This window comes from Rhinopithecus bieti, unplaced genomic scaffold, assembly GCF_001698545.2.
Source record: "Rhinopithecus bieti isolate Rb0 unplaced genomic scaffold, ASM169854v2 scaffold_3875, whole genome shotgun sequence".
NCBI classification, from domain to species: Eukaryota; Metazoa; Chordata; class Mammalia; order Primates; family Cercopithecidae; genus Rhinopithecus; species Rhinopithecus bieti.
In genome coordinates this window covers 496,945-522,627 of record NW_016804422.1, presented here as the reverse complement: position 1 = coordinate 522,627, position 25,683 = coordinate 496,945, and the positions used below count along the sequence as shown (strand labels likewise).

Genomic DNA, 25,683 nt, shown 5'->3' with positions numbered 1-25,683 from the left:
GGGGAGGGGAAAGGGGAAGGTAAGGGGAGGGGTGTCTTCCAAGAATGCAGCCCCCAGGAGTGTGTGGGGCAGTCAGGCTAAGAAGGGAAGACACGGAGTAGGAGAAACCAAAAACAGCAACCTCAACAGAAACCATGAAAGAATGGCCTGGAACCGAATCTGAGAAAAGGCAAGCATGCAGATTTCCACAGACTTTCAAGGTGCCCCAGCCTGCGGGCACCTGAGGGTGGGCAGACTGGGCAGGAGGGACTGCCTCGCCGGCAAGTGGCGCTGGCTGTGCTGCCTGGGGCTGGCCGGGGTGTGGGGCAGAGGCAGGGTGCAGGGCGCAGGCAGGGGCCGGGCCACTTACACTTGACCTGCAGGATCTGGTCACTGAGATTGGCTTGGAGGTAGAAGGTGCTGTAGGGCGGGAGCACCAGCCCCAGGCTGAGGGGGGAGAAGCGCGGGTCACGGCTGGGGGAGGCGGGCCACACTGGCACCCCCTCTTCATGGCCTTGGAGTTGGGCAGAGGTCCCAGCTGCGGCATCCCCTCCTCCCACCACCAGGGGCTCCTCTCCCTGCTTAGCTGCGGGAGGTTCATGGTCTAGGGGCCGGCACCCTGGAGGCTCTCCACTCCTCAAACTCTCCTGGAGGCCACCAGGCAACCAGCCCCAAAGCAAATCCGCACACCATCTCCCCTCCCAGCAGCCTCTCACAACAGCCCTCTGCCCAGCCAGCCTCCCTCTGACCCACAAGGGGCAGATGCTGCCATGAGCTGGCTACAGTGCCAGTGCTGCTGTGGGAGTGGGGTCATCAGCCCCCAGATACTCAAAGCCAGTGGAAAGCAGGGCTGGCGCAGATATGGCGGGGGGTGAGGGGTGGCAGTTGTGGGCTGGCATGGGCTGTAAGGATGCCCCGGCATTTCGGGATGGACTAGCTGTGTGGAGCACGCAGAAGTCAGCCTGCACCAACCCAGCCTGACACACAAGGGACCTGCTCCGCCCTGAGGCTGTGAGGCAGGCTGAGAGCAGGCAGTGAACCTGCCAAGGGCAGTATCCTGGGAGCAGATGGCTGTAGTGATGAGGAGACTTTGGATGACCGTCCTGTGCTCTCAGACCTGCTGCTTGTTCCTTAAAGGCCAGGGAGTCTCTTGGCAGACTAAGCATCCCAGGGTGAGTAGTGAGCAGCCCTGGCCACTGGTCCCCCACTGGGATGGTGGTCACAATGGGAGAGGGAGGGGGCAGCTGGGCTCAGATTCTGGGACCGCCCCACCCTCTCTGCCCGCCCAGCCCTGGCCTCACTTACCTGTAGTTAGTGCTCCTTATGGGCACCCAGGTGTAGTTCCGTGTCACCTCATCTATGTACCTCTGGGAGAGGAGGCTGGGTCAGGTACTTGGGCTAGCAAGCAGGGGGCAGTGGGGTAGGGGGGTGCCCACCCTGACTCCCTGGTCCCCAGCCCTGCCTCCTTACCTCATCCAGGGACTTGACCAACGTTCTGATCTGCTTGTGGCCCTTGTTGCCATCAATCATGCTCCGACGGATCTGGAAGGGCCAGAGATGTGAAGGGCAGAGCCCCTACACTCCTCGGCTCTGTCCCCCGCCCCTTTTCTCCTCCTCTCCTTACCTCTTCCTTGTTCTCATCCTCCAGCTCTGCATCTAGGAAGTCCAGAGTCACAGGCTCCCGGAAGTTGGTGGTCTGTTGGAGGCAGGGCGGGGAGTCAGAAGTCCCCATTGTGGAAGGTATGCCCACCCTCCAGGTCACCCATCTGGCTCACCTGGGGCTTGAGATTGGGGTGCAGCAACACGTAGCCGTTCAGGTCAATGGCAAACACATAGCCGTTGGCTCCAAGCTGGAGGCACAGATTGGGGGCTCAGGGTCTGCAGGGATGGGCTGGGGTTCCCTGGGCTCCAGAGTTCTTCCCTATTTGGTCTTCCACCACACTGAGAGATGCTGTTTGCCTGCCTTGGGCTAAGGGTCCCCCATGCCATGTGGCCCTAAGTCTGTCTCTTCAGCGAGGCCTGCAGGTGGGTTGCCCCTTATGCACCTGCCCTTGCCAAGGCTAACCGGCGTGTGGGCTGCCGCTCTGCAGTCCTCATCCTCTTCCCCTGATTCTTATGAGCTGTCAGTCAGCCTGACCTCTCTGCCTCCACCGGTCCCACAGGGCTGCTGCTTCTGTACCCCTGTGGCCGTCCTCTAGCCACTACTGCCCCTGATTTGTGCCTCCTCCTTGTTCCCATGTCAAGAGAGAGCAGCACGATGAGTGCACCCTTGGGAATCCTACCTGGGGCTTCCCTTCCAGGTGAAGGGAATTAGGAGTAAGTGAGACCTGGACCTAGCCCTTACCTCCCCCGGTCAGTTTCTTACTGTACCTGGAGGCCAATTGCCACAGCCCCTGCCCGCTCAGGGCCAAGCAGGGGCTTTAGGGGGCTCAGGCTTAATGATGCTGTTGTACATACCACACCTCTCCCCATTCCACAGGCGAAGACGCAGACTCCCTGACCGCAGGCGCTGGGCCAGCCACACTGCCATCTTGCCCCTACCCTGGTTTATGATTGTTTTTCACCTTTGGGCCCTTGGCCAGAGAATTCCTCCTGCCTCCAATGTATGCCATCCCCTCCTTTCCTTTCTGCCCGGGACACTCCTGCCTATGTGCATGGGCCAAGTCTGGCCTGCCGCCCATTACTATATGGCCATGAGCTAAGAATGGTTTTGTTTTTAAATGGTTAGAAAAAACATCAAAGGAAAAATTCTATTTTGTGACATGTGAAAATTATCTGAAATTCAAATATCAGTATCCACAAATAAAATTATATTGGAACATAGCCATGCCCATTTGTTTATGTTTTGTCTGTGGCTGCTTTCACAATACAACAGTGCAACCAAATGAGAGATGGGTATTTAAGTCTGCAAAGCCTAAAATATTCAGTCTGGCCCTTTACAGAAAGTTTGCCGACCCAAGGTCACCTTGCTCTAGACCCAAGGTCACCTCCTGGGGAAACCTTCCCTGACCCCCTGAACTCAGAGGTCTCCATGGAGGCGCTGTAACACCCATCAGTCTTCTCTGCTGAGCCTGCCTGCGTCCACATGGGAGGCAGGGTAGGCGGATGGGCGGGTGGATGGATGCTCACCGTGTAGTTGGGGGTCAGCCTCTTGATGTCATTCAGAGCCACATCAATGCCCATCACGCCCAGGATCAGCTGGTTCTGGGAGCAGAAGCATGGGGGGCTCTGCAATGTGCTCAATTCCATGGGGAACCACCCTCCACAAGGCCTCAAGCTGCTCTCACAGGCAGTGTGAAGGCCTGCCCTGCCTCTCCTCCACCCCCAGACCTGCTGTGGGCGTGCCCATCCCTCTCCAGGCACACCCATAGCCCCAACCCTCCCCTTTCCTCACCTTCTTTTCCCCAGGGCCATCCTGTGTCAGGTTGAAAACAGGGAGGGTCCCTGTTACCACCAACCCTAATCCCTGAAGGGAGAGGAAGATGATGAAGTCACCTGTGGCCAGCACTGACCCCACCCCGAGTGTTCAGAGCAGGGGCTCAAGTGCAGGCCACCTCTTTCTCCTGTGCTTGGTTCACCCCCTAAGGGGGCCCTCCAGGGTCTTGACCTGTGGGCACATCCCTGGGGGAAGGGTGCCAGCCCCATCCCTTCCTTGCCCAGAGGCCTTACCAGTGCATCCTCATACACGTTGGTCCACTGCACCTGCTTGGCCTCCTTGCCTGCCAGCACCATGGGCCTGCCCAACACATCTAGATACTCCTGGGGAGGGGGCAGTGGTGGGGGTCATGAGTGCCTTTCCCAGGCACTGCCTGTTCTGTCTCCCCAGGCACTGGGACTGTGCCCCAGCCGCCATGAGGGGGCGCCCTTGGCCCACAGCAGCCCATGGCACACAGCATCCCTGCAGGGAAGTCAAGGACTGGGAGGAGGGGCCTCCCCCAGTCTTACCTGTGTGTTGATGCGGATGGCTCCGATGGAAGGGATCTCAAAATAGTAGCCTGTGAAGGAAGGAGAGGCAGAGGTGGGCCTGGCTGGCACTGCAGGACCCATGTACAGAGGGCCCTGCCCCTGGGGTGTGTCTGCAGCCCTGCCTCGCCTCTTGGGCTCCTCTCTCTTTGGAGTCCTCTCCCTTTAGTGCTCTTGGCCTCTGCCCTGCCAAGGGCGGTGCTATGGAGAGGGAGTGAGTGCAGCAGTATCAGGAAGCACAGCAGGGGGCAGAGACGAGGAGGGAGGAGCCTGAGGTCTGAGGTCCCTCATTCTAGGGTGCAATGCCATTCAAAGTCCACCCGGCAGCCAGGCCCAAGTGCACAGAGGGACGGATGGATCAGCAAACAGATGCAGGAGTAGACAAGCTGGGGGACGGTTGGATAATGGACAGACAGACAGATGGACAAAAAGAGGCTCAGTCAGGTGGACATGTTAGCCTCCAGACAGAGTGAGGGACAGCCTCGTGGATGGGAGGAGGCACTGTCTCGCAGCGGGTGAACAACACGGCTGGACATATGGATGGACAGTTGAACAACATATGCAATCGACAAAAAGAAATGGCAGGCAGGCCCCTGACAGTGATGCACAGGGGAGGTACCTTTGTTGGCGCAGGCCATCCACTGCAGCGGTGTGACGTCGTAGTTATGCTGCCCCACAGAGAAAGTAAACACGCGCACCTGTGAGGGGTTTGAGGTTACTGCTGTGGCCACCAGGGGACAGCCCTCCCCTGTACAGGGCCAAGGTCAGGGCAGCCCCTGCCTCAGCTGAGCCTCACCGTCCGGTTTGGCCAATTGTACTTCTCAAAGACATCCTGCACGCGGTCCTCGCCACCATCCGTGAACATCATGATCATCTTGTTGCAGTTGGCCCGGGTGATGTTGGACTGAGAGGAGTGAGGCGGAGGCAGGCAGCTCTCAGCCCCAGCTCTCAGCCCTCCCTGGTCCAGGGGCAGGGCCTCCCTCCCGCAGTGAGCCTGGATCTCTGGCCCTCCTCCCCCACAGCATATGGTGCTATCTGTCCAAGCTGCCTGTTTGGTGCTAATGAGGCCATCCATCTTGATTTCCTGGGTGTCACCAAGCCTGGACCCTCTCCTCCCCCAGCCGCCCACTTGCCCATCCACAGGGCTCACGTTCTGCAGCTGGTCAAAGGCATACTCAAAGCCGGCCTTGTAGCCTGTGGTGCCCTTGGCCACCATGCCCTGCACAGCTTCCTTGAACACCTTCTTGTTGCGCACATTGGCCTGCACCAGGTGTGTGAAGCATGACACAGGCTGCGCCTTCTCGTTGAACTGCAGGAACAGCAGGGTGGTGACTGGCCTCAGGCTGGCCAGGGCAGGCAGCTATTGCATGGGGCTGGTGGTGGTCACAGGAGCAGGGCAGGTGGGTTGACCCATTTTGCCCCATCTGCCACCTTGGCACTCACCGAGGCCACATTCACATAGTCGTCATCAGACAGTGTGTCCAGCATCTCGCAGACAGATGTCTTCATCAGCTTCAGGGTCAGGCCACTCACACTGCCACTCCTGGAGAGGTCAGGCAGGGGCCGTGGAGGAGCCAGGGGAACCTCAAGTGTTCTCCTGCCCATCCCCCATGATGTTCAGGGCAGCAGAGTCTAGCCCGTTGCCCGCCCCTGCCCCAGCCCCACTTGCCAGCACTGCTCACTCACACATCGACGATGATGACCATGTCCTTGGGCGATGAGGCCCCCTGGATATACCTGCCCAGGAGATGCCTCTGTTAGGGTAAGACCCACTGGGACCATGTGGGTCCTTCCTTCCTTCACACACATATTGATTCAATACATTTCTCCTGAGCATGCACTGTGTGGGCCAGGCAAGGTTCTAGGCACTGATGACACCACATTTAATGAAACAGACACAGTCTTTGCCCATGACATGAATGGTCTGGCTCCTCGGCAAGGAAAAGTACCAGGGGATATATGAACAGGTGATCCCCAGAGGGGGCAGGAGCCACATTTCCTGGCTTCAGTGGCTTGTTGTGTTTTCTGCCTCAGGTTGGGGCCCCGAGGGCAGAGTCTAGCTGTGTGTGGGATGGCGCAGGTGCCAGGGAAGGATACTCATAGGGAGCTGCCGGAGGGGCAGAGCAGAGGGGAGGGGTATCTGGGGCTCAGACAGGTAGGGCAGGGGCTGGCCAACCCTACGGAGGCTACATCTGCCTTTGGGGAACCCCTCTGGTCCAATCTCTCTTCCAATCTCTCAGCCCTGAGTGGGTGGGGGTGCTAGGCAGTGGACGGGGGGCATGGCAGCTGGGAGGCCTGCCTGGGTGATGGGATCCATTTTCCAGTTGCAGCGATGTGTGAAATGAAAATTGGATACAGCTGGCTGCGCCCTGCTAGGGGCTTGGAAATGGGGAGGGAGGGGAGCAGGCAGGAAAGGTGGGGAGCTGAGGGGGTGTCTCTCCCTAGCTCCTTCTTGCTTGCTCACCAGGGTCTCCTTCGGACATCGTACAGGTCGATCTTCTTGGGGGCTCGCCACGGGGTAGCTGAGGGAGGAGAGAGTGAGCGGGACCAGCAGGAAAGGGCTGAGCTGGGTAGGCAGGCCTTGCAGAGGTGACTGGGCCACCACAGACTACAGAGCAGCCACTCTGTCCCATGCCTCCAGGATGGGTGAGCTGGCAGATGGAGAAAGGAGGGGTGCTGGGCGGACAGAGGACAGGGGCTGGTACCTACCCGGGTAGTAGCGAGTGACTCCTGTGGCACTGCCGAAGACCTGCCACAGCAGCGTGGGGTCTTGCCTGCGGTTTTCCATGAACACATTCTCCAAGGCCTCTGTCCAGTTGAGCTCATTGAGGATGACGGTGGCTGGGGGGAAGCGGGGAGCTGGGGTGGGGAGCACCTGGGCTGTGTCTTGCCAAACCCACCACCACGACACTTATGCCTGTGCCCCCACTCGGAATGCTCCATCTGTTCTCAGCCTATCCAGACCTTCCCTATTTCCCAGGGCCCAGCTGTGGCTGCCCCAGCTCCTCCAGGAAGACTTCCTGATCCTCACCCCTCCCAAGCTGTGAAAGGAACAGTTCAGCCTACTCTTCCTCCAGGCCCCACATGAGTAGGCAGGGCAGCTGTGGCTGGTAGCTTCTGGAGAGGGGCTGCCCAGGTGGCAGGGTGCTGGGAGCTGGGAGCCCTCGGTCCAGCACGCTGCCTGGAGCTAGCGCTGGTCTCCCAGGAGCTCACCCATTCGCATGCACTCCAGGCTGCAGCAACAAGAAAGCAATTAAGGGCCCGCTGATGGGGCTGGAATTATTCAGCTATTAAGGTACCTGATAAGCTGGAAGCCACTCAGCTCCATGATTAATCAACTGGGGCCAGAAGCAAGCAGGGGTGGGGGTGGGGGCTCTTAGAGGGGCAGGGGCGGTGCCAGATCCTGCTCCAACACAGGCACGTGTACTTGTACACGCATGCACACACACACACAGCCTGCACCCTGCCAACAGGTACACCTGTGTCTAACCTGTGTGTTTCCAGCCAGATGCAACCCACCTACCTAGCAACCCAGCTGCCACCATGGGCACGAGGGCACACACCCTCATGCCTACACACCACTCTGGACCTACAGGGGACACTCGTGGGTCCTGCTCACTACCCGCTATCATCAGTTACCCCATTCTCCCTTTCCCCTCAACCCTTGCAGTTGTGCATGTGTGATCCCCTGTCCAGATCTATCCCTACACACACACACAGAACAAGGCTCCAATGGACTCCATCCTGCGGACCCTTCAACCTGGGCAGAGACCCAGGATGGTTTGAGCAGTACCCTCGACCCCCAACTCAGGGCGGCCTGATGTGTGTGTGTGACACATGTTCTCATGTGTGCAGTGACCCTGTCCCTGGACACTCGGACAAAATGGCAGGAGCGGGACACAGCTGCTTCTGCCAGGCCTCTGTGCCTCCTTCCTCCTCCAGGGACATCCACCCTCTTTCTTCCCATGTAGAGCCCAGCCACTGTCTCCCCATACAGGGATCCCCATCAAAAATCGACCTCAAGTGAGAACCAGAGACCACCTTTAGCAGGCAAAGGTAGAAAGCATGATTTACAATTCTTAAGCCTCTGACCCAGCCCCGGGGCACTGACACACTCCTGGGCACTCTCCTTCTGGCAGCCCCTCTGGAGCGTGGGGCCTCTGCTGTGTCTGCTGCCTGATCCTTGCCCCTGCTCCCACTCCCTTCGCTGTCTGTTCCTGTGGCTTCCCATAACTGACCATAATGTGAAAACAAAACACATTTCGAGCATTGGCTGTGCTTATTGAACAGTATGTTATGGTCCTGTTCCTAATTTAGAAACTTAGTGAGTTGAACAATTTCTATTTTTCTCTCTAAGGAAAAAATAATGCCAGGCCCTCCAGAGTTTCACAAAGTACTGTCTGCCCTGAGGGAGTCTGCCCGGCAGGTCCCACCCCTCACTGTGCCTCAGTTTTCCCATCTGCACAATGACAGGCTTAGAGCAGAGGGGTGTCCCTGGTTCAGGTCAAGGGCCAAGAGGAGACCCCTGCTCTCCGTGGGCTGTCCATGCAGGTACCTGTGACCCCGCACGCGCACACCCATACATGGCAAGGCACATTCACGCAAACACCCCTGCCCCCGCCTGGAAAGGGCCTGCTATTCAGCCCCATGCGCACAGACCAGCACCCATGTGCACATACTCTCAGATCACGGTGAGTTGGCAAAGGGGACCATGCCCCCTCAGGCAGGTGATTACAGATTTAATTAAAAGTGACACAGTAAATAAAAAACATATAAAATGCAATTTGTGTGGGTAGCGAGGGGTGACTGGAGAGGGCGGTGTGGCTCCTTTTTTAATTAGCATGCCTGCCTGTGATAGTGCCCCTCGACTGGCTCAGGCAGGTGGCCTGCGGGCAGGCTGCAGGGAGCAGGGGGGAGCATCCTTCCCCACCCTGGCCTGAGGCTGCCCAGAAGGCCTAGCTGACCCTGAGGTGGAGAGGGCCTCCCTGAGGACCCTGGGAATTCCCTGCATTCTAGAGCTGAGGCAGTGGCTCTGGGGCTTTTGAGTCCCAGCCCAGTGGGCTCCTTGGATTCCAAGGCTACTCTGTAGATGTTCATAAAACTGTGTCAGAAACAACAGGCCTCAGTGCCTTCAATCCTGCTGCTGGAGCTCCCCATCCAGTGTTTGACTCTTGGCTTCCTCCCCCTTTACCTCCCAGGAGCTTCAGGAAGTTCCTCCTCATGTCTGACTCAAATCCTTCTAGCTATAGTGACCTCGTTTCCCCATTGTGTAAAACTGCCTTGTCCCTGGAGCTTGGACTGTCAACCACCCTCTTCCACATCCCCCTTCCCCACATCCCCAGCTCCTGGCTGCTCTCGGCAGGAAAACTTCCTACCTCCTTGGTTCTATGCCCAGGAGAAGGAGGGCAGTGTCATAGGGTTGGTATCTGTGAGGAGTGGTTTCCTGTCCCCCTGCCCTCAGTGTCCACCTGATGTGTTGCAGCTTCTCAACCACTTCTACTTGGGGGCAGGGAATGGGGAAGGGTGGTGAGGAGTTGCTTCAGGGGCAGGCGGGCACTCAGTCCCACATGTGGGGAATGGTGTGTGTGTGCGTGCATTCGTGTGGGTGCCTGTGGACACGTGGGCAGGAGACCATGCATGCACAGGGATAGAGGCTCAGTGTTTTGCAACTTGCTGAGTGTTAGGGTGAGGCTGTGCCTGTGAGTGCTTGATGCCCACAGGTGGGTGAATCTGAGAGGTGCACAGGAATAATCTCAGGTGTAGGAGGCTGGAGGTAGATGGCACTGGCCTTCTGTCCCCAGGGACTCAAGAATGCCCTGGCAGTGGGCCTGCCCCCATGGCAGGTAGGATGGGCTGTCCCGATCGCTCTGCACACTCACAGCCTTTGTAGATGTCCGTGGGGATCTGAACAGCCGTGTATGAATAGTTGATCTTGTTCTTGAAGTTTGGGTCCTCGATGAAGTCCAGCCTTAGGGTGCTGGCCTTAGACCCCCTTTCCACATCCTCACTCTCAGGGTCGTCCTGCAGAAAGGGCACCCCCCAGCGGTGTCAGGGCTGGAAAATGGTGAATGGGGTTGTAGAGGCCTGCAAGTAGGGGCAGGGAGGGCCAGAGTCCAGGAGATAGGGGCATCTCAAAAAGAGGGACCATTGCAGTAGGAGAGACAGATGGAGAGACACAGGGACAGATGGACACGGGGTTGGACCCCTCACCCAAGGGGCCTGTGACTCCCACTTCCCCCTGCCCACCCCACCCACCATCCCCACATTTGCTAAACCCAAATTCTAGAACCAAAACGAAGCCAACCCCTTCTCCACATTCTTGAAAACCAATTAGGGAAGGAGGCATCATGGAGCCAGTCAGAAGGAGCGGGCTCCAGAATTCTGCTTACAAGGATATGCCTTGTACAATGACAGGCAGGCCTCAGCAGTCCCTCCTAGGAGCTCTGGGCCCCCACAGCCATCACTGGGCCCTGCCTAGCCCCTTCATGGAGTTCCTCTGAGAGCAGGGAGAGGGCCCTAGCCCTATCTAAGGCAGGGCACTATCCCCTGCAGCCTGACGGCTGTAGAGTCTGAGCTGGGGAGGCTAACCTGGGAGAGCTGGGCTGGGGGCTACCATTCAGACCTGCTGACCTCCAGAGGGAGGGTCTGTGGTGCCTAGTAGCAGCAGGACTGAAAGGGCCCCTGTTGATTTTCTAAAATGAGCCACAGCGGCCTGACAGGTGCCAATTATGGCATCTCACGGCCGGGCAGGCTGGGCATGCGCTGTGCATCCCCGCCCACCATCACAGGCTGGCAGGAGTGGGTCTGTGACTAGTGTTGATGCCGCAGCCGATGGGAATGGGGCAGGCTTGGGTGCAGGTGTGCAAGGGGGAGGGGAGGGAAGATGATGGTAGAGAGTGAAGGCAAAGAGGAAAAGCCAGACTGGGGAGTCAAGGGAAAGGAGGCTAAGGGTGGAGAGCAAAGCTGGGGGGGCTTCCTAGGCTGGTAGGAGGGATCATAAGCAGCTGAACACCCCATACGCTCCCTCACTGCCCCTCAAGGCCTCTGTGACCACCCTCAGCCCAGGCTTAGTTCATTCATTCTCCCCCATGGGTCCACGTGGGCTGACCCCCGCTGCCCACTATGACCTGGGCATGCCCCTCCCCTGTGTTTCTTCCTCTAGGCATTTGACCAAGCTGTGTCCAGTCTGGGGAAAGGGTGACCATGCCTCTCCACCCCGCCAGATGAGCTCTCCACACCCCAGCGGCACAGCTCTGAAGGGCCTGTGGCAGACACTCTTCATCTCTTTGAGGGTAGATTTTGTACAGCAGAATCCAAGCTGTCTGCTGCCCTCCCACTGCCCTTCTGCAGTGTGCCACCCATCTGCCCACCCCTGGCACACCCTAGAAGCCCTCAGGTGCTGGGTAGAGCCAGGGCAGGCAGCCTCGGAGCATGGAGGCCAGAGTGGGAGCGGCCGCCTGTGAGGTGTGCGCCACTCACGTTCCGCTCAGAGGAGGGGGAGGCGTGGGAGAAGAAAGCCCCCGAAATGTCAGCGGCAGATGAAGGGCACCAGAAAATTTAATCTTCCAACTTTCCCAACTAATGTGACATTTGGATTCTGTTCTGATAAGCTATCAGCTGGTAAACTTTTCCTTCCTTTTCTTTCCCCACCCCACCTTCTGGCTGGTAATTTAAAAGTAAATGGTCTAGAAAGATCTCTAACTGTACCTCTGGCAAAGATTAAAAAAACAAAACAACACAACAAGCAGGGGAGTTGGAAAATGTGTGCGTGCTGTCATTTATACCAGGCGTTTGGCCTAGCTGACCCTGGTCTAGCCGGGCCCCAGAGTGAAGCTCCCTTGTCGGGCAATCTCTAGCCCCCCAACAGAAGTCCAAGGGGCTAGGGGCAAGGAGTCAATGATTTAGAGTGAGGGGCTGGGGCCCTGGATACAGTTGAGGCTGCTGGAGGTAGGTTCAGAGCATCCTAGTAGACGCTGGGCACAAGGCTGGCCAAGAAGTCCGTCAGTGCCAACCCCCAACCCAGGGGCTTTGAATGGTGGGCAACTGTAGTCTCCTGGTTTATATTTAATGCCCTGATTGCTAAAATTACAGCCTGCTGCCAAGGGGGGTAAGGAATTGGATTCAGGGTCTAATTAAAGGTTCGCTCTTCATTTGAATTTCAGATTCCAGCTTTAATTTTAGCAACTTCTCTGGGAGCCACGGAGCTCAGCCAAGGGGAAGCACACCTGCTTGAGCCCACCCCGCTCTGTCTCGGGCCCTGTGCCCTCCTGCGGCTCTCCCAGGCCAGCCTGGCACTGCGGATCCTGCAGAGGGATCCTTTCCAGCCTTCTCACCTCCTGGTGTCATTGGGTACCTCTCACTTGCCCCGGAAACCCACCAAGCCCACAGGCCTAGGAGAGGAAGACTAGATCTTGGGTCCTCCGAATCAGCAAGCAGTCCAGACACTGTGCTGCTGTGACACCTCTGTTTACAGAGGGGACCGTCAGGTTCAACTACTTTTGCCTTAAAGTCAGGCAGAGGGTCTTGGGCCTTGACAAGCTCAGAAAACACTGTCTACTTCAAGTGCCCTACACCCTCAGACTCGTCTTCTCTACAGCCACCTCCCCTGCAAATAGTCATACAGCTTTCACATGAGTCTTCTGGTGATGGGGACCTCACTACCTCACAGGGCAGCCCAGGCGGACTTGAGCCAGTGAGTGATATGGAGGCAGAAGGGTGGTGTGGCTTTGGGCTCTCTGGTCAGTTCCCGTGCCACTACTTCTGAGGTGGGTGACCCCAGGTGAGCTCAGGGACAGGGTCTGACGATGGGCCAGGCTGTGGGGTGCTCAGCACAGGGAAGGGAGCTGGCCTAACCTGGAAATGCACCTGGACATCAATGCATCCTGCTCACACCTGCCCACCTCCAGGAAGCCTTCCCAGCTGCTCCCTGTCTCCCTCCTCTCACTGCACTTAAGAGAGGCCCTCTGCATCTGGGACCTAAACTGCCCCGTGCAGGGAGGGTCAAGCGCCTCACCACCTGCCCCTCACTGCAGTCAAGTTCAGCCCACTAGTGCTCAGAGATGCAGCCCTGGAGGGGTCCGGACTTCTAGGGAGTTGTGGGAGGTGGACGATGGGGCCTGTGTCACCACGGCTCTGCAGGGTTGAGCTCAAAATGTGTGGCGCTGAGTCCTAACATCCATTTTACAGCTGAGGCCACCAAGACCCAGCAAGGAGGTGTGGCTCAGGAGGGGGTGCTCACCAGCTCAGCGTCAGCCTTGGCGTCATAGTACACGATGTCTTCCTCCTGGTGGGGGGAGAGAGGCCTCAGCACTAGCTGCTCAGGGTCCCGAGACAGACAGGACTCCTAGCCTCAAGGCCTGCATGGCACCCTTAGATTCCTCTGGGGCAGAGACTGTCCCTTTCCCCCACCCAGAGCCACCCTCCTGGAAGGGCTGGATGGGTCAGGGCTGGGAATGCAGTCAGGCCCATCTTCAGAGGCCCTGAACAGGCTCCAGGAGCATGCAGTACCCCTCAGTTGGAATTCCCTGGGCTTCCCTAACTCAGGGGCCAAGGGTCCTGGGTTGCAGCCTTCCAGGCTCTGTCTGCAGATAGGCCGGCTGAGGCAGCACCAGGGAGCGAGGAAGACAGAAAACAGAGCCGAGTTTGGGCAGGAGGGAAATAATGACTCCACGCTGCATCTTCCAATTTCTTCTATTAAAAAGCCTGCTCATTACGGGCATGTACTTATTAATTATCTGTGATTTGTTGTGAAATGCGAGGGGGTTTCCACAACAGGAGCGGGAGAAAACAAAGCCCGTCCCTGGCGCCTGCCTCCCGGCCCTCACCCGCCTGTGTGTGCCCTGCCCGTCCCTGGCCCATGTCTCCTTGCCAGTCGCCTGGGTTCTTGGCCATCTGTGCGTCATAATCACTGGCCGCCCCAGGGACCCGTAACACAAACGGGCTAATTTCATGTGTAATGATCTTTAATCAGAACCGAGCATGGCTGACAGAGGCCGCCAGAAGGTGAACCCGGTGTCAGCCACGTGCCACTGGCTTAGGAGGGGCTGCCACACTCTGCCCCCGTGGGCTTCAGGGCCACAACTCAGGACAGAGTCACTGTCCAAGTCACCCTCTCCAGGTGCTCCTCAGCCCTGTTTCGTACAGCAAAAACCTGCAGCGTGGCCCCGGTGGCCCCTTACTCACTCAGGGCTTGTTTCTTTGTGGTCTGCAGATGGGAGTGGTGACCAAGTCTGCTCCCCAGGGCCTGGCTGTGAAACGGCAGGCAGAGCCAGCCGTCACTCCACCAGGGCAGATGTCACCCTGGACACTCGCTTCCCAAGGCCCAGCTGGGGCTCACTCAGTGTGTGACCCCACTCCCTCTCTGAGCCCCAGGCTCCCCAGACTCCCCAGGCAGGACTCTGGGAAGGCCTGGCTGTGGTGACTGCCCAGGGGCTGCGTCAGTACCTTGGACTGTTTCAGGGAACAGTCCTAGTCTGTCTCTCACCAGGGGTAGAGGGGTTGCAGGCCACCGGCTAAATGTGCAGGCTTAGTCCCAGCATTCTGGAATACTGACTGCATGCCTGGCACCATGCATGGGCAAGACCACAACTTGCAGATGAACATAAGACCAAAGGCGGCCCGAGAGTTCCAGCATCCAGGGCACCTGCCGTGTCTGGTGCTTTCTTACAGCAGCCATATGACCCCATCAGTCAGACACTTTGAGGGCAGGGAGAAGAAAGCCTTCGCACCCTGGCTCCAACCTGCCCTCCCAGTCCGTTGCCGACCTTGCCCACACCTACCACCCACCAGTGCAAGAAGACTGCAGCCCTAGTGGGCCTGGGGCGGGGGCGGAGGCCGGGCCCAAGCTGCAGGGGGCTCGGTCTTTCTCTGCACCCAGCTCCAACCAAAGCGCATAATGAAAGCTGACATTACATCAAACACAATAAGGAGTTTCAGTTGATGAAGATCATTCCTGAACACACAAACCCATTAAACTGAGGGGAAAAAATATCAATTCAACACACTCGCTGTGAAAAGAAAATGTGATTTGTTATCTAAAAGGGGGTTATAAACACAGCTCTGATGCTCTTTCCCTCCATAATGAAAACAGGCGGGTGCGGTGGGAGGACTGCAGATTACAACCTGGGGCCTCACTCACTCACTTCTTAGGCAAACCTTCCGCAAGGATGGGAAAGGACACAAGCGGGGGCTGGTCACTTGCAGCCCTCAGGAGCCCTGGACTCCCCTCACAGGCTGTGGCTGGGACCTGCCTGCACCTGAGTCAATACTAGGCACCTCAGCGTTCACTGGGGCCACCTCTCCAGCTGCTCCAGGGGCTCCGCTTCTCTATTCTGCCGTTTCACGGTCTTAGTGGAACATCAGATATTGGTGGCGTCAAGGACATAGGGGGACATGTCACCCAGGAGGATTCTTAGCCCCCTGCAGATGACAGATGAGGCTCAGGATTCTGTATGGCCTCCCTGCCCCCCAGGGCTTGATGCATGTGGGAATGACCCCTCTCGGCCTCTCCTGCCTCTAGGAGGGCGAGACCATGCCCCTTCCTTGGTAAGAAGAGCATGGATGGGTCGGGCGCAGTGGCTCAAGCCTGTAATCCCAGCACTTTGGGAGGCCGAGATGGGCGGATCACGAGGTCAGGAGATGGAGACCATCCTGGCTAACACGGTGAAACCCCGTCTCTACTAAAAAAATACAAAAAACTAGCTGGGCGACGTGGCGGGCGCCTGTAGTCCCAGCTACTCGGGAGGCTGAGGCAGGAGAACGGCGTGAACCCGGTTGGCGGAGCTTACAGTGAGCTGAGATCCGGCCACTGCACCCCAGCCTGGGCGACAGAGCGAGACTGTCTCAAAAAAAAAAAAAAAAAAAGAAGAGCATGGATGGTGGCACACAAGGTCATACATGTGAAAACATATCATAAATACATGTGACTGCTATGCATGACGTGGTGTGGAGCTGTGGCAGGAGGGGCCGTCAGGGTCAGGATGAGAGGGTCCCCGAGAAGGCCTCTGTCTGCTTGGGCCAACACAGTACCTGGGTTAAGCAACAAGGAGGCAGGTACTCTAGTGACCGAGTACAAGGGCCTCGGCAAAGAGTCCTGGCCTCAAATTCTGACCTGGACATGTGAGCTCTGGAATCCTGGGCAGTGAGTGAAGACTGAGGCTGAGCCAGAAAGGACCCAGCCTACTGGCTTGTCCCAGTGGCCCTCTGAGGAATTCCAGGGGTCACCCCGAGGAGGCAAGGCTGCCCAGTTAAATCATGCAGCCTCCATGAGGCTTCACCTCTGGGTCTCTATTTCCCCACTCGTAATATCCTCTGAGGGTGTGAAGAGAACAGGGAGCTGGGCCTCCCCAGGGGTAGGGGCAACTCTGCCCATGAGTGGAAACCTTCCGTCTTTGCAACTCCACAGCCCAGAGGAGAGGCTGAGTGTGGAAGAGCCCCGGGTGGGGTGAAACGGGTGTCCTTAATGTCTGGGGTCCACTCCCCTGACATACCCTGTGTTACCTGATATTTTAGGGGCCATTTTGCCCAACTGGGCAGGAATTGGGGAATCACCCACTCTGAACTCACACACATGCCCTCCCATGTGGACTTGGGTACACAGATAACAGGTGAGGGGCGGGGCAGGAGGGTCCATGTGACCCTTGTGTTGGTGACATACATTCTCCTTAGCAGGAGCCAAGCCCAAGAGAGGTGTGAGGAGGGTGGGTCTCAGGGAACAATCTGAGGAAGTGAGCACGGGGTGAGCGGAGGAAGGGCAGTTGCCATCCGAGTTCAGTGCTTAGAAGGTGGCTGCCAAGGCCTGGCCAGACATGACTGCCGCCTGCCCACCAGCTGCCTGTGCGGGCCCAGGCCAGCCACCCGCTGCACCAGTGAGGACGCTTGGCCTTCCTGCCCTGGCCTAGTGCCAGCTCAGCCTGGCCAAGAGGACTGTTTTCTGAGAGAGCCGTCTGTCGCTGGCTTGGCAGAGGCACGCAGGGGCCCTATGGCTGGGTCAGACCCTCAGGCCAGGAAGGCCACCTGTCCTGTCCAGCTGGCTCTTCCAGCCTGGCCCAGCCCCCACACAGCCCTCCTTTTAGTCCCTAGGCAGAGCTCCGTCCACTCCCACCATCACGTTCCCCAGGGCAGGGCTGTGTCCTTCCCTTACGCTTCCCAGGGGAGGGCTGTCTCTTCCATTCAACTCCCAGTGCATGGCTTTGTTTCCTGTAGGCCCTGGTATTGGCACTGAGGCCCTGGGGCCAATGGCCACTTTCCCCTCCCCTACCCATGCCCTGGCCCAGCTCCTCCCTGGTGGTGGTTTCGGTGGCACACAGTATTGGCATAGTATGGTGCTGGCACCAAGTGTGGTCTGGCAGGTGGTCCCTCTTCATCTATCCTAAGCGTTATGGGCACCAGGGCACCTGCTGCCCGCCTGTGGGGGCATGTGAGGCATTGTCTGCTAATCAGGGCCATCGTTTCCCTAGTGTCCAAGGGTCTGGGTTGGCCAGGGACGAGAAAGGGGTATAGGAGTTTTACATCCAGGCATTGCCCTCTTGATCTCTTGTCCCAGCTCTGACCCTGCAGACTCCAGAATCCCCTACCCCCCAGGCTGAGGTCAGTGGAGTTGTGGGCATGTGGATGTGGGTTATACCACTGATACCATTGTCTGTTCCTCAGAGGTTTGCACCTGGACCTGCTGTGTGCTGTCAACACAGGGACGGCCACACCCGGCTGATGGTGCAGTGGATTCCAGTCTGGCCACATGAGCCAATCATCTCCTCTGTGGCCAGAACAGTTGGGCACCATCCTCCCCATCTCAGAGGTAAGAAGACTGCTTCTGGTCACACTGTCACTGCTGTGGGCAGTGGGGGCCGATCCTAGGGTTGGGGCTAGAAAAGGGAGTCCTAGGCAGAGATCTGGAGAGAGAGGCTTTGCACTGAAGGAGGGGTAGATAAGGGCATTCCTAGGAAGAGGGCCTGAGTTTGAGGCTGGAATTGTGGCACAGGCCAGGTACCTCTCCTGAGTGCTGGGGGAACATGGCTCCTTGTCTGTCATCTCCTGAAGGTCGTTGGAAGGATGTGGTTTCAGGGGTGGGTGGTGTGCCTGCAAGGGACAAAACAGCATCCCTTCCCAGCCTCAAGTCCCTGCACCCTCCCCTGGCATGGACAGCCCCTCCTGCAGCCACTGCTGCCAGCTCTCCCTGACAGCCCGAGCATAGCTGGCTGGTGTTGGGCTCTTGGACACACCATTAGCATTGATGCCTTTCAGCCTGGCAGTTGTGGCAGCAGCAGTGCTTCCTGGGAAGAACAGTGACCCAGTAGATGGGAAGGAGGGAGATGACTACAGCTCCACCCACCCTACCTGAGACACCAGTGGGACAGGCCAGCAGGCACTCGGCAGGATGTGGCAGGGAGGGAGAGGAACAAGGCCGGGCCCAGCTGGCCCTGTGGTCAGGGCTGCTTGTGGTCACACCCACAGCTGGGGGCACCTCAGGTCAAGCCAGGGGGAGGGGAGCAGCCAGAGCCCTTTACTGCCTCATCTCAGGACAGAAGTACTTAGGGCCCAAGGGCCCAAGGGCTGGTGTGGTCAGAGATGCACCCATGCCATTAGCAGCTTGGCACCCATGTAGCCTGACGTGTGCAGTGATTCCTTCACACCCCAGAGCTGAGCTCACAGGCAGCACTGGCACCAGTCAGTCCTTTGCCAAATGGAGAAACTGAAGCCCTTGCCTCGGTCCCACAGGGACTGTGAGCAAGTAGCACTGGAGTAGGAGAGAGGGAGAGAAGGGTCAGTCCTGTCTCCTAGGGAANAAAAAAAAAAAAAAAAAAAAAAAAGAAGAGCATGGATGGTGGCACACAAGGTCATACATGTGAAAACATATCATAAATACATGTGACTGCTATGCATGACGTGGTGTGGAGCTGTGGCAGGAGGGGGCCGTCAGGGTCAGGATGAGAGGGTCCCCGAGAAGGCCTCTGTCTGCTTGGGCCAACACAGTACCTGGGTTAAGCAACAAGGAGGCAGGTACTCTAGTGACCGAGTACAAGGGCCTCGGCAAAGAGTCCTGGCCTCAAATTCTGACCTGGACATGTGAGCTCTGGAATCCTGGGCAGTGAGTGAAGACTGAGGCTGAGCCAGAAAGGACCCAGCCTACTGGCTTGTCCCAGTGGCCCTCTGAGGAATTCCAGGGGTCACCCCCGAGGAGGCAAGGCTGCCCAGTTAAATCATGCAGCCTCCATGAGGCTTCACCTCTGGGTCTCTATTTCCCCACTCGTAATATCCTCTGAGGGTGTGAAGAGAACAGGGAGCTGGGCCTCCCCAGGGGTAGGGGCAACTCTGCCCATGAGTGGAAACCTTCCGTCTTTGCAACTCCACAGCCCAGAGGAGAGGCTGAGTGTGGAAGAGCCCCGGGTGGGGTGAAACGGGTGTCCTTAATGTCTGGGGTCCACTCCCCTGACATACCCTGTGTTACCTGATATTTTAGGGGCCATTTTGCCCAACTGGGCAGGAATTGGGGGAATCACCCACTCTGAACTCACACACATGCCCTCCCATGTGGACTTGGGTACACAGATAACAGGTGAGGGGCGGGGCAGGAGGGTCCATGTGACCCTTGTGTTGGTGACATACATTCTCCTTAGCAGGAGCCAAGCCCAAGAGAGGTGTGAGGAGGGTGGGTCTCAGGGAACAATCTGAGGAAGTGAGCACGGGGTGAGCGGAGGAAGGGCAGTTGCCATCCGAGTTCAGTGCTTAGAAGGTGGCTGCCAAGGCCTGGCCAGACATGACTGCCGCCTGCCCACCAGCTGCCTGTGCGGGCCCAGGCCAGCCACCCGCTGCACCAGTGAGGACGCTTGGCCTTCCTGCCCTGGCCTAGTGCCAGCTCAGCCTGGCCAAGAGGACTGTTTTCTGAGAGAGCCGTCTGTCGCTGGCTTGGCAGAGGCACGCAGGGGCCCTATGGCTGGGTCAGACCCTCAGGCCAGGAAGGCCACCTGTCCTGTCCAGCTGGCTCTTCCAGCCTGGCCCAGCCCCCACACAGCCCTCCTTTTAGTCCCTAGGCAGAGCTCCGTCCACTCCCACCATCACGTTCCCCAGGGCAGGGCTGTGTCCTTCCCTTACGCTTCCCAGGGGAGGGCTGTCTCTTCCATTCAACTCCCAGTGCATGGCTTTGTTTCCTGTAGGCCCTGGTATTGGCACTGAGGCCCTGGGGCCAATGGCCACTTTCCCCTCCCCTACCCATGCCCTGGCCCAGCTCCTCCCTGGTGGTGGTTTCGGTGGCACACAGTATTGGCATAGTATGGTGCTGGCACCAAGTGTGGTCTGGCAGGTGGTCCCTCTTCATCTATCCTAAGCGTTATGGGCACCAGGGCACCTGCTGCCCGCCTGTGGGGCATGTGAGGCATTGTCTGCTAATCAGGGCCATCGTTTCCCTAGTGTCCAAGGGTCTGGGTTGGCCAGGGACGAGAAAGGGGTATAGGAGTTTTACATCCAGGCATTGCCCTCTTGATCTCTTGTCCCAGCTCTGACCCTGCAGACTCCAGAATCCCCTACCCCCCAGGCTGAGGTCAGTGGAGTTGTGGGCATGTGGATGTGGGTTATACCACTGATACCATTGTCTGTTCCTCAGAGGTTTGCACCTGGACCTGCTGTGTGCTGTCAACACAGGGACGGCCACACCCGGCTGATGGTGCAGTGGATTCCAGTCTGGCCACATGAGCCAATCATCTCCTCTGTGGCCAGAACAGTTGGGCACCATCCTCCCCATCTCAGAGGTAAGAAGACTGCTTCTGGTCACACTGTCACTGCTGTGGGCAGTGGGGCCGATCCTAGGGTTGGGGCTAGAAAAGGGAGTCCTAGGCAGAGATCTGGAGAGAGAGGCTTTGCACTGAAGGAGGGGTAGATAAGGGCATTCCTAGGAAGAGGGCCTGAGTTTGAGGCTGGAATTGTGGCACAGGCCAGGTACCTCTCCTGAGTGCTGGGGAACATGGCTCCTTGTCTGTCATCTCCTGAAGGTCGTTGGAAGGATGTGGTTTCAGGGGTGGGTGGTGTGCCTGCAAGGGACAAAACAGCATCCCTTCCCAGCCTCAAGTCCCTGCACCCTCCCCTGGCATGGACAGCCCCTCCTGCAGCCACTGCTGCCAGCTCTCCCTGACAGCCCGAGCATAGCTGGCTGGTGTTGGGCTCTTGGACACACCATTAGCATTGATGCCTTTCAGCCTGGCAGTTGTGGCAGCAGCAGTGCTTCCTGGGAAGAACAGTGACCCAGTAGATGGGAAGGAGGGAGATGACTACAGCTCCACCCACCCTACCTGAGACACCAGTGGGACAGGCCAGCAGGCACTCGGCAGGATGTGGCAGGGAGGGAGAGGAACAAGGCCGGGCCCAGCTGGCCCTGTGGTCAGGGCTGCTTGTGGTCACACCCACAGCTGGGGCACCTCAGGTCAAGCCAGGGGAGGGGAGCAGCCAGAGCCCTTTACTGCCTCATCTCAGGACAGAAGTACTTAGGGCCCAAGGGCCCAAGGGCTGGTGTGGTCAGAGATGCACCCATGCCATTAGCAGCTTGGCACCCATGTAGCCTGACGTGTGCAGTGATTCCTTCACACCCCAGAGCTGAGCTCACAGGCAGCACTGGCACCAGTCAGTCCTTTGCCAAATGGAGAAACTGAAGCCCTTGCCTCGGTCCCACAGGGACTGTGAGCAAGTAGCACTGGAGTAGGAGAGAGGGAGAGAAGGGTCAGTCCTGTCTCCTAGGGAAGGGCGGTTGGTTTAGGGAGTAACTAGCTCATTCATTTGTTCACCTTAGAAAATCACCTTTCATTTCGAATCTCATGTGAACTCCCTGAGGGCAGCACCCAGCACCTGCCAGGGGTAAAGGAAGAATGCCATGGTGTGGGCAAGGTGAGGCAGCTCAGCATGGCCTGGGGGATGGGGACTGGGGAGGAGGAACAGATTTAGAGCTTGAATCATAGGCATGAGCCCCTGACACCCGATAGCTGGCTGTGAATCTCTGCCACCAACAGGTAACCTCCGGTAGGTCTATCCACTCTGTGCTTCTATTTTCTTGTCAAATAGGGACAATAACCCCACTGCTTCCTAGAGCAGATGTGCCTGGCCCAGAGCTGGAACGAGTCAAGTCTGCCACCCCCACCCTGCCCCTCCCTGTGTTTAGCACAAGACTACTAGGAGGCACGGCCCTGACACCCGCTGTGGAGGACACAGGAGCCCTGCCAACTAGTTTGGTTCTCAAGGGTTACATCATCCTTGGCACTGGGGCTTCCTTGAATCCAGGAAGAGCCCTGCCTCCATCTGATGCTGGCTGGAGGGCAGGTATATCTAGCCCCAGGCAAAATCAAATACAGCAAGGAACTGGCGAGGGCAACTCAGGCCTAGGCTGGGATGGGTGAGGCTCCCCTTCACTCCCCCATGCACTAGGCCCTCTGCACTCAGCTTCTTGCATCTCTGCTCCAAGAACTGAGCCTGAGCTCCTTCTGAGGTGGAAGGAGAGGCTTTTGTGACCATGGCAGCCCAGTCCCCTGAGCCAGCCTGAGGGTCTCCTGGGTGGACAGGTTGCTGTTCAGGGAAGTCAGGGAAGGGAAGTCGGGGAAGGGCATCCGGTCCCCTTTTCCCAGCATCTCCTGCAGGTCACTGTATTAAAGCCTCTGACAAGTCCTGAAGTCCAAAGGCCTCTGACCCAGGGTCTCTCCAAGAATCTGAACACCTTATCTGGGGAACACAGAGAACACCACTTTCAAGCAGCCTTCCCACTCACGGGTGACTCCACAGCTCCTCTGGAGTGAATGTGGACTCATATCTCACTGTATGCCCAGCAGTGAGGGGCACCTGGAGTAGCTGCTGAATGTTGGACACAGACTTCTGGCTCTGCTCCACAGACCCCTCCGTGTCCCTCATATGTCTGGGTAGCTCCCATCCCCCCGGCATTCACACCCACCCACGGATGGGCATGCCCTGAGTGCTGGGCAGGGCGCTGGGGTTCCTACCTTGATGTTGTCCTGCCAGCGGTGTGCTTTCTGGAAGTTCTCAGCAGCATCAGCTAGTCTCTGAGGGACAGAGCACAGGGAGGTCAGAGGCTGAGGAAGGCAGCCTGCCCTATGCCCACCCCAAAGCCTCTCCATCCCTAGCACTCCCTGGGGCCAGGCTGGACCAGGGACTCCCTTCCCCTCATCCTATGAGACCCTCAGAGATTCTCTGCCCCAGATACTCCCCAGCTTGCTGTGTGGGCACCTCCTTGACCAGAGCTGGGTCCATGCAGGAAAGGTGAAGCCTGTGCAGTGACCCCAGTGGCATCTCCATGGGACTCCTTGTACTAAGCCAAGCCCCAGTGCCACTCTCTATCCGCCACACACTTGTATCACCCCAGTGCCAAGAGGAAGCTCCTCTGGAGCCAAGGTTGAGCTGCAAGTTAGAGAGTGCTTCGCCTTGCCCTGCCCTTCTGCCAGCTACCCAGAGCCCACAGGAGGGGCCCACAGCCCACCCTGCCCACCCAGGCCCATGGTCCCTCTCCCAGAGTTCCTGAGCCCCTTCCCACAGGGCTCCCAAGCCCCCTGTCCATAAGAGCCTCTCCTGTTCTTTGGGGCTGGTTCCAGTGGCCTCTTGCAACAAAGCCCCTGTGCCTGAGAGCAGAATGTCCCTCAGGGCATAGCTGTGTGCCCATCCATCCCACACCTGCCACTGGGCACGCTCGGTGCGAGACTGCGCTGACTGGTGGAGGTGTGACAGGCCTGGTCCTGCCTCTCACAGCTCACAGGTACAACCTCGCAGAACCACCATGGCAGGAGAGGTTGAGGGGCAGGAGGCACAGTGCTGTGGGGGCTAGGGACCTCAGGGAAGGCTTGATGGAGAAGGCACTGGGGCCTGGCCACCCTCTGGGCCTAAGCCCGGGTCACCCAGACATTCTTATTAGGTACTTTCTTTTTTTTTTTTTTTTTTTTTTTTTGAGACGGAGTCTGGCTCTGTCGGCCAGGCTGGAGTGCAGTGGCCGGATCTCAGCTCACTGCAAGCTCCGCCCCCCGGGTTTATGCCATTCTCCGGCCTCAGCCTCCCGAGTAGCTGGGACTACAGGTGCCTACCACCTCTCCAGGCTCGTTTTTTGTATTTTTTTAGTAAGACGGGGTTCACCGTGTTAGCCAGCGATGGTCTCGATCCTCTGACCTCGTGATCCGCCCCATCCTCGGCCTCCGCAAAGTGGCTGGGAATTACAGTCCTTGAGCGCACCGCGCGCCGGCCATTAGATACTTTCTAAGGAATCCCGTCTCTACGGGAAACTTTGGGCTCCAAGGATGAACTGAGTCTGCCCTGGGGCCTTCTGCAGAGCTAAAAGCAGTGTGTCCTGTCAAATCAATATGACAAAACAATCACTATCAACTGGCCACCTACTGCACACCGAACCCTCCCCTGGCCAGTGACTCGTGTGCTGTGCACCTTGTACCATTCACAGTGTGCCTGGCATGGGGCCATTGTGGCCCTCCTCAGATGAGGACGGCCAGGCACAGAGACGGTGAGCAGCCTGCCCAAGGTCACAAGGTGAGTCCGGCTCAGGCTGGGCCCTGGAGCCCAGCCCTCACCATTGCATTTGTCTTGCTCCAACCATGACCGAGATCCAAGGACCAGCCTCTGTTGGGCCCACCATGCCCAGCGAGGTGCGTGGTTCTGGTCTCTCACCCCATCCCACCCTGTCCCACGGTGAAGCAGGCGTGTCCCACCTCCAGGCCTACAGCCTTACTCAGAAGGTCCTGCCCCTTGGTATTCAGGACAAATGTAGATCTGGTCACGTCACCATCCCCCATCCTTGAGTCCAGGGCTGATATGACATGTGGGCCCTGGAAGGGACGTCCTCCTAAAGCCTGTCAGTTGCCCATTAGGGGGAAGTGGGAGTCAGGTCATGGAGGCCGGCGTTTCCTCCTCTGAAGCATGGACTAGCATGGCAGGGAGCAAGGTGGGGCCTCCTGTGGAGCTGTGGCCTCTGCTCTCCTGGGGCAGGGTGTCACACCCCCATAGTTAGAGTGGCTGTCCAGGGCCATCCCCAGTCCCATTGGGCCGGCTCCCCCTCCTCAGGCCAAGGACACTGAATGGTGGGGAGGCTATGAGGCTGAGGTCCCGGGAGCAGAGAGAAAGTGCCTCTTGGGGTCAAACCCTCTCACCCCACAGAGCTTGGCCCTCCTGGCCTCTGCTTCCCTCTCCTTTGTAGGCTCAGTCCTCTGTCCCCCACCACCCTTAATTGCAGGGCCTGCTTGGCTGGGACCCACACCCTCCTCTCTCCCCAGCCCAGCCTCACACTCCTAGGGTTTCGGGGGCCCCAGGTCTCTCTACTCCGTGATGCCTCCCATGTCTTGCCTCCAATCCTGGCCCTCCTGAGTTCCTGGACACTTCCCTGGAGTGACCCTCAGACCCACCTGAGCTCAGAGTGCCCCTCTGGGGCAGGCCACCCACCCTGGCCCCTCTGCCTCCTCCATTCCACCCCTGGCATCCCTTATACCACCTCCTGTGCACCCCCAGCTCAGGCTCCGTCCTGCCTGGAACCTGTGTCCTCTCATCCTCGTCACCTATTCTCCACACAACACCTGGAGCCTTTTCTCCAAATGTAGATCTGGTCACGTCACCATCCCCTGTCCTGAAACCCTTCAGTGGCTCCCACTTCTCTGCACGTAAAAGGCACAACCTTCTCGAGGTCCTGTAGGGCCCACCTGACTCCTCTTCTTGCTTTCCCATCCTGGAGCCTCCTCTTGGCCTAAACCACAAATGCCCACCCACTGA

General features: G+C 58.1%; 1 protein-coding gene across 1 annotated transcript in view; it reads right to left on the bottom strand.

The window, feature by feature from the left end:
- Window positions 1–25,683, bottom strand: part of CACNA2D2 (calcium voltage-gated channel auxiliary subunit alpha2delta 2) — a 154,745-nt gene that overhangs the window by 14,513 nt on the left and 114,549 nt on the right. Inside the window, exons 4-22 of the mRNA XM_017867945.1 lie at window positions 22,911–22,970; window positions 13,181–13,225; window positions 9,822–9,963; window positions 6,652–6,783; window positions 6,407–6,464; window positions 5,629–5,679; window positions 5,386–5,485; window positions 5,093–5,251; window positions 4,739–4,846; window positions 4,562–4,640; window positions 3,925–3,974; window positions 3,649–3,738; window positions 3,374–3,445; window positions 3,109–3,183; window positions 1,755–1,829; window positions 1,604–1,675; window positions 1,450–1,521; window positions 1,285–1,346; window positions 350–426 (exon numbers count right to left, since the gene is read on the bottom strand). Coding sequence (XP_017723434.1) covers window positions 350–426; window positions 1,285–1,346; window positions 1,450–1,521; window positions 1,604–1,675; window positions 1,755–1,829; window positions 3,109–3,183; window positions 3,374–3,445; window positions 3,649–3,738; window positions 3,925–3,974; window positions 4,562–4,640; window positions 4,739–4,846; window positions 5,093–5,251; window positions 5,386–5,485; window positions 5,629–5,679; window positions 6,407–6,464; window positions 6,652–6,783; window positions 9,822–9,963; window positions 13,181–13,225; window positions 22,911–22,970 — 1,579 coding nt within the window. The remainder of the gene's footprint in view (window positions 1–349; window positions 427–1,284; window positions 1,347–1,449; window positions 1,522–1,603; window positions 1,676–1,754; window positions 1,830–3,108; window positions 3,184–3,373; window positions 3,446–3,648; window positions 3,739–3,924; window positions 3,975–4,561; window positions 4,641–4,738; window positions 4,847–5,092; window positions 5,252–5,385; window positions 5,486–5,628; window positions 5,680–6,406; window positions 6,465–6,651; window positions 6,784–9,821; window positions 9,964–13,180; window positions 13,226–22,910; window positions 22,971–25,683) is intronic.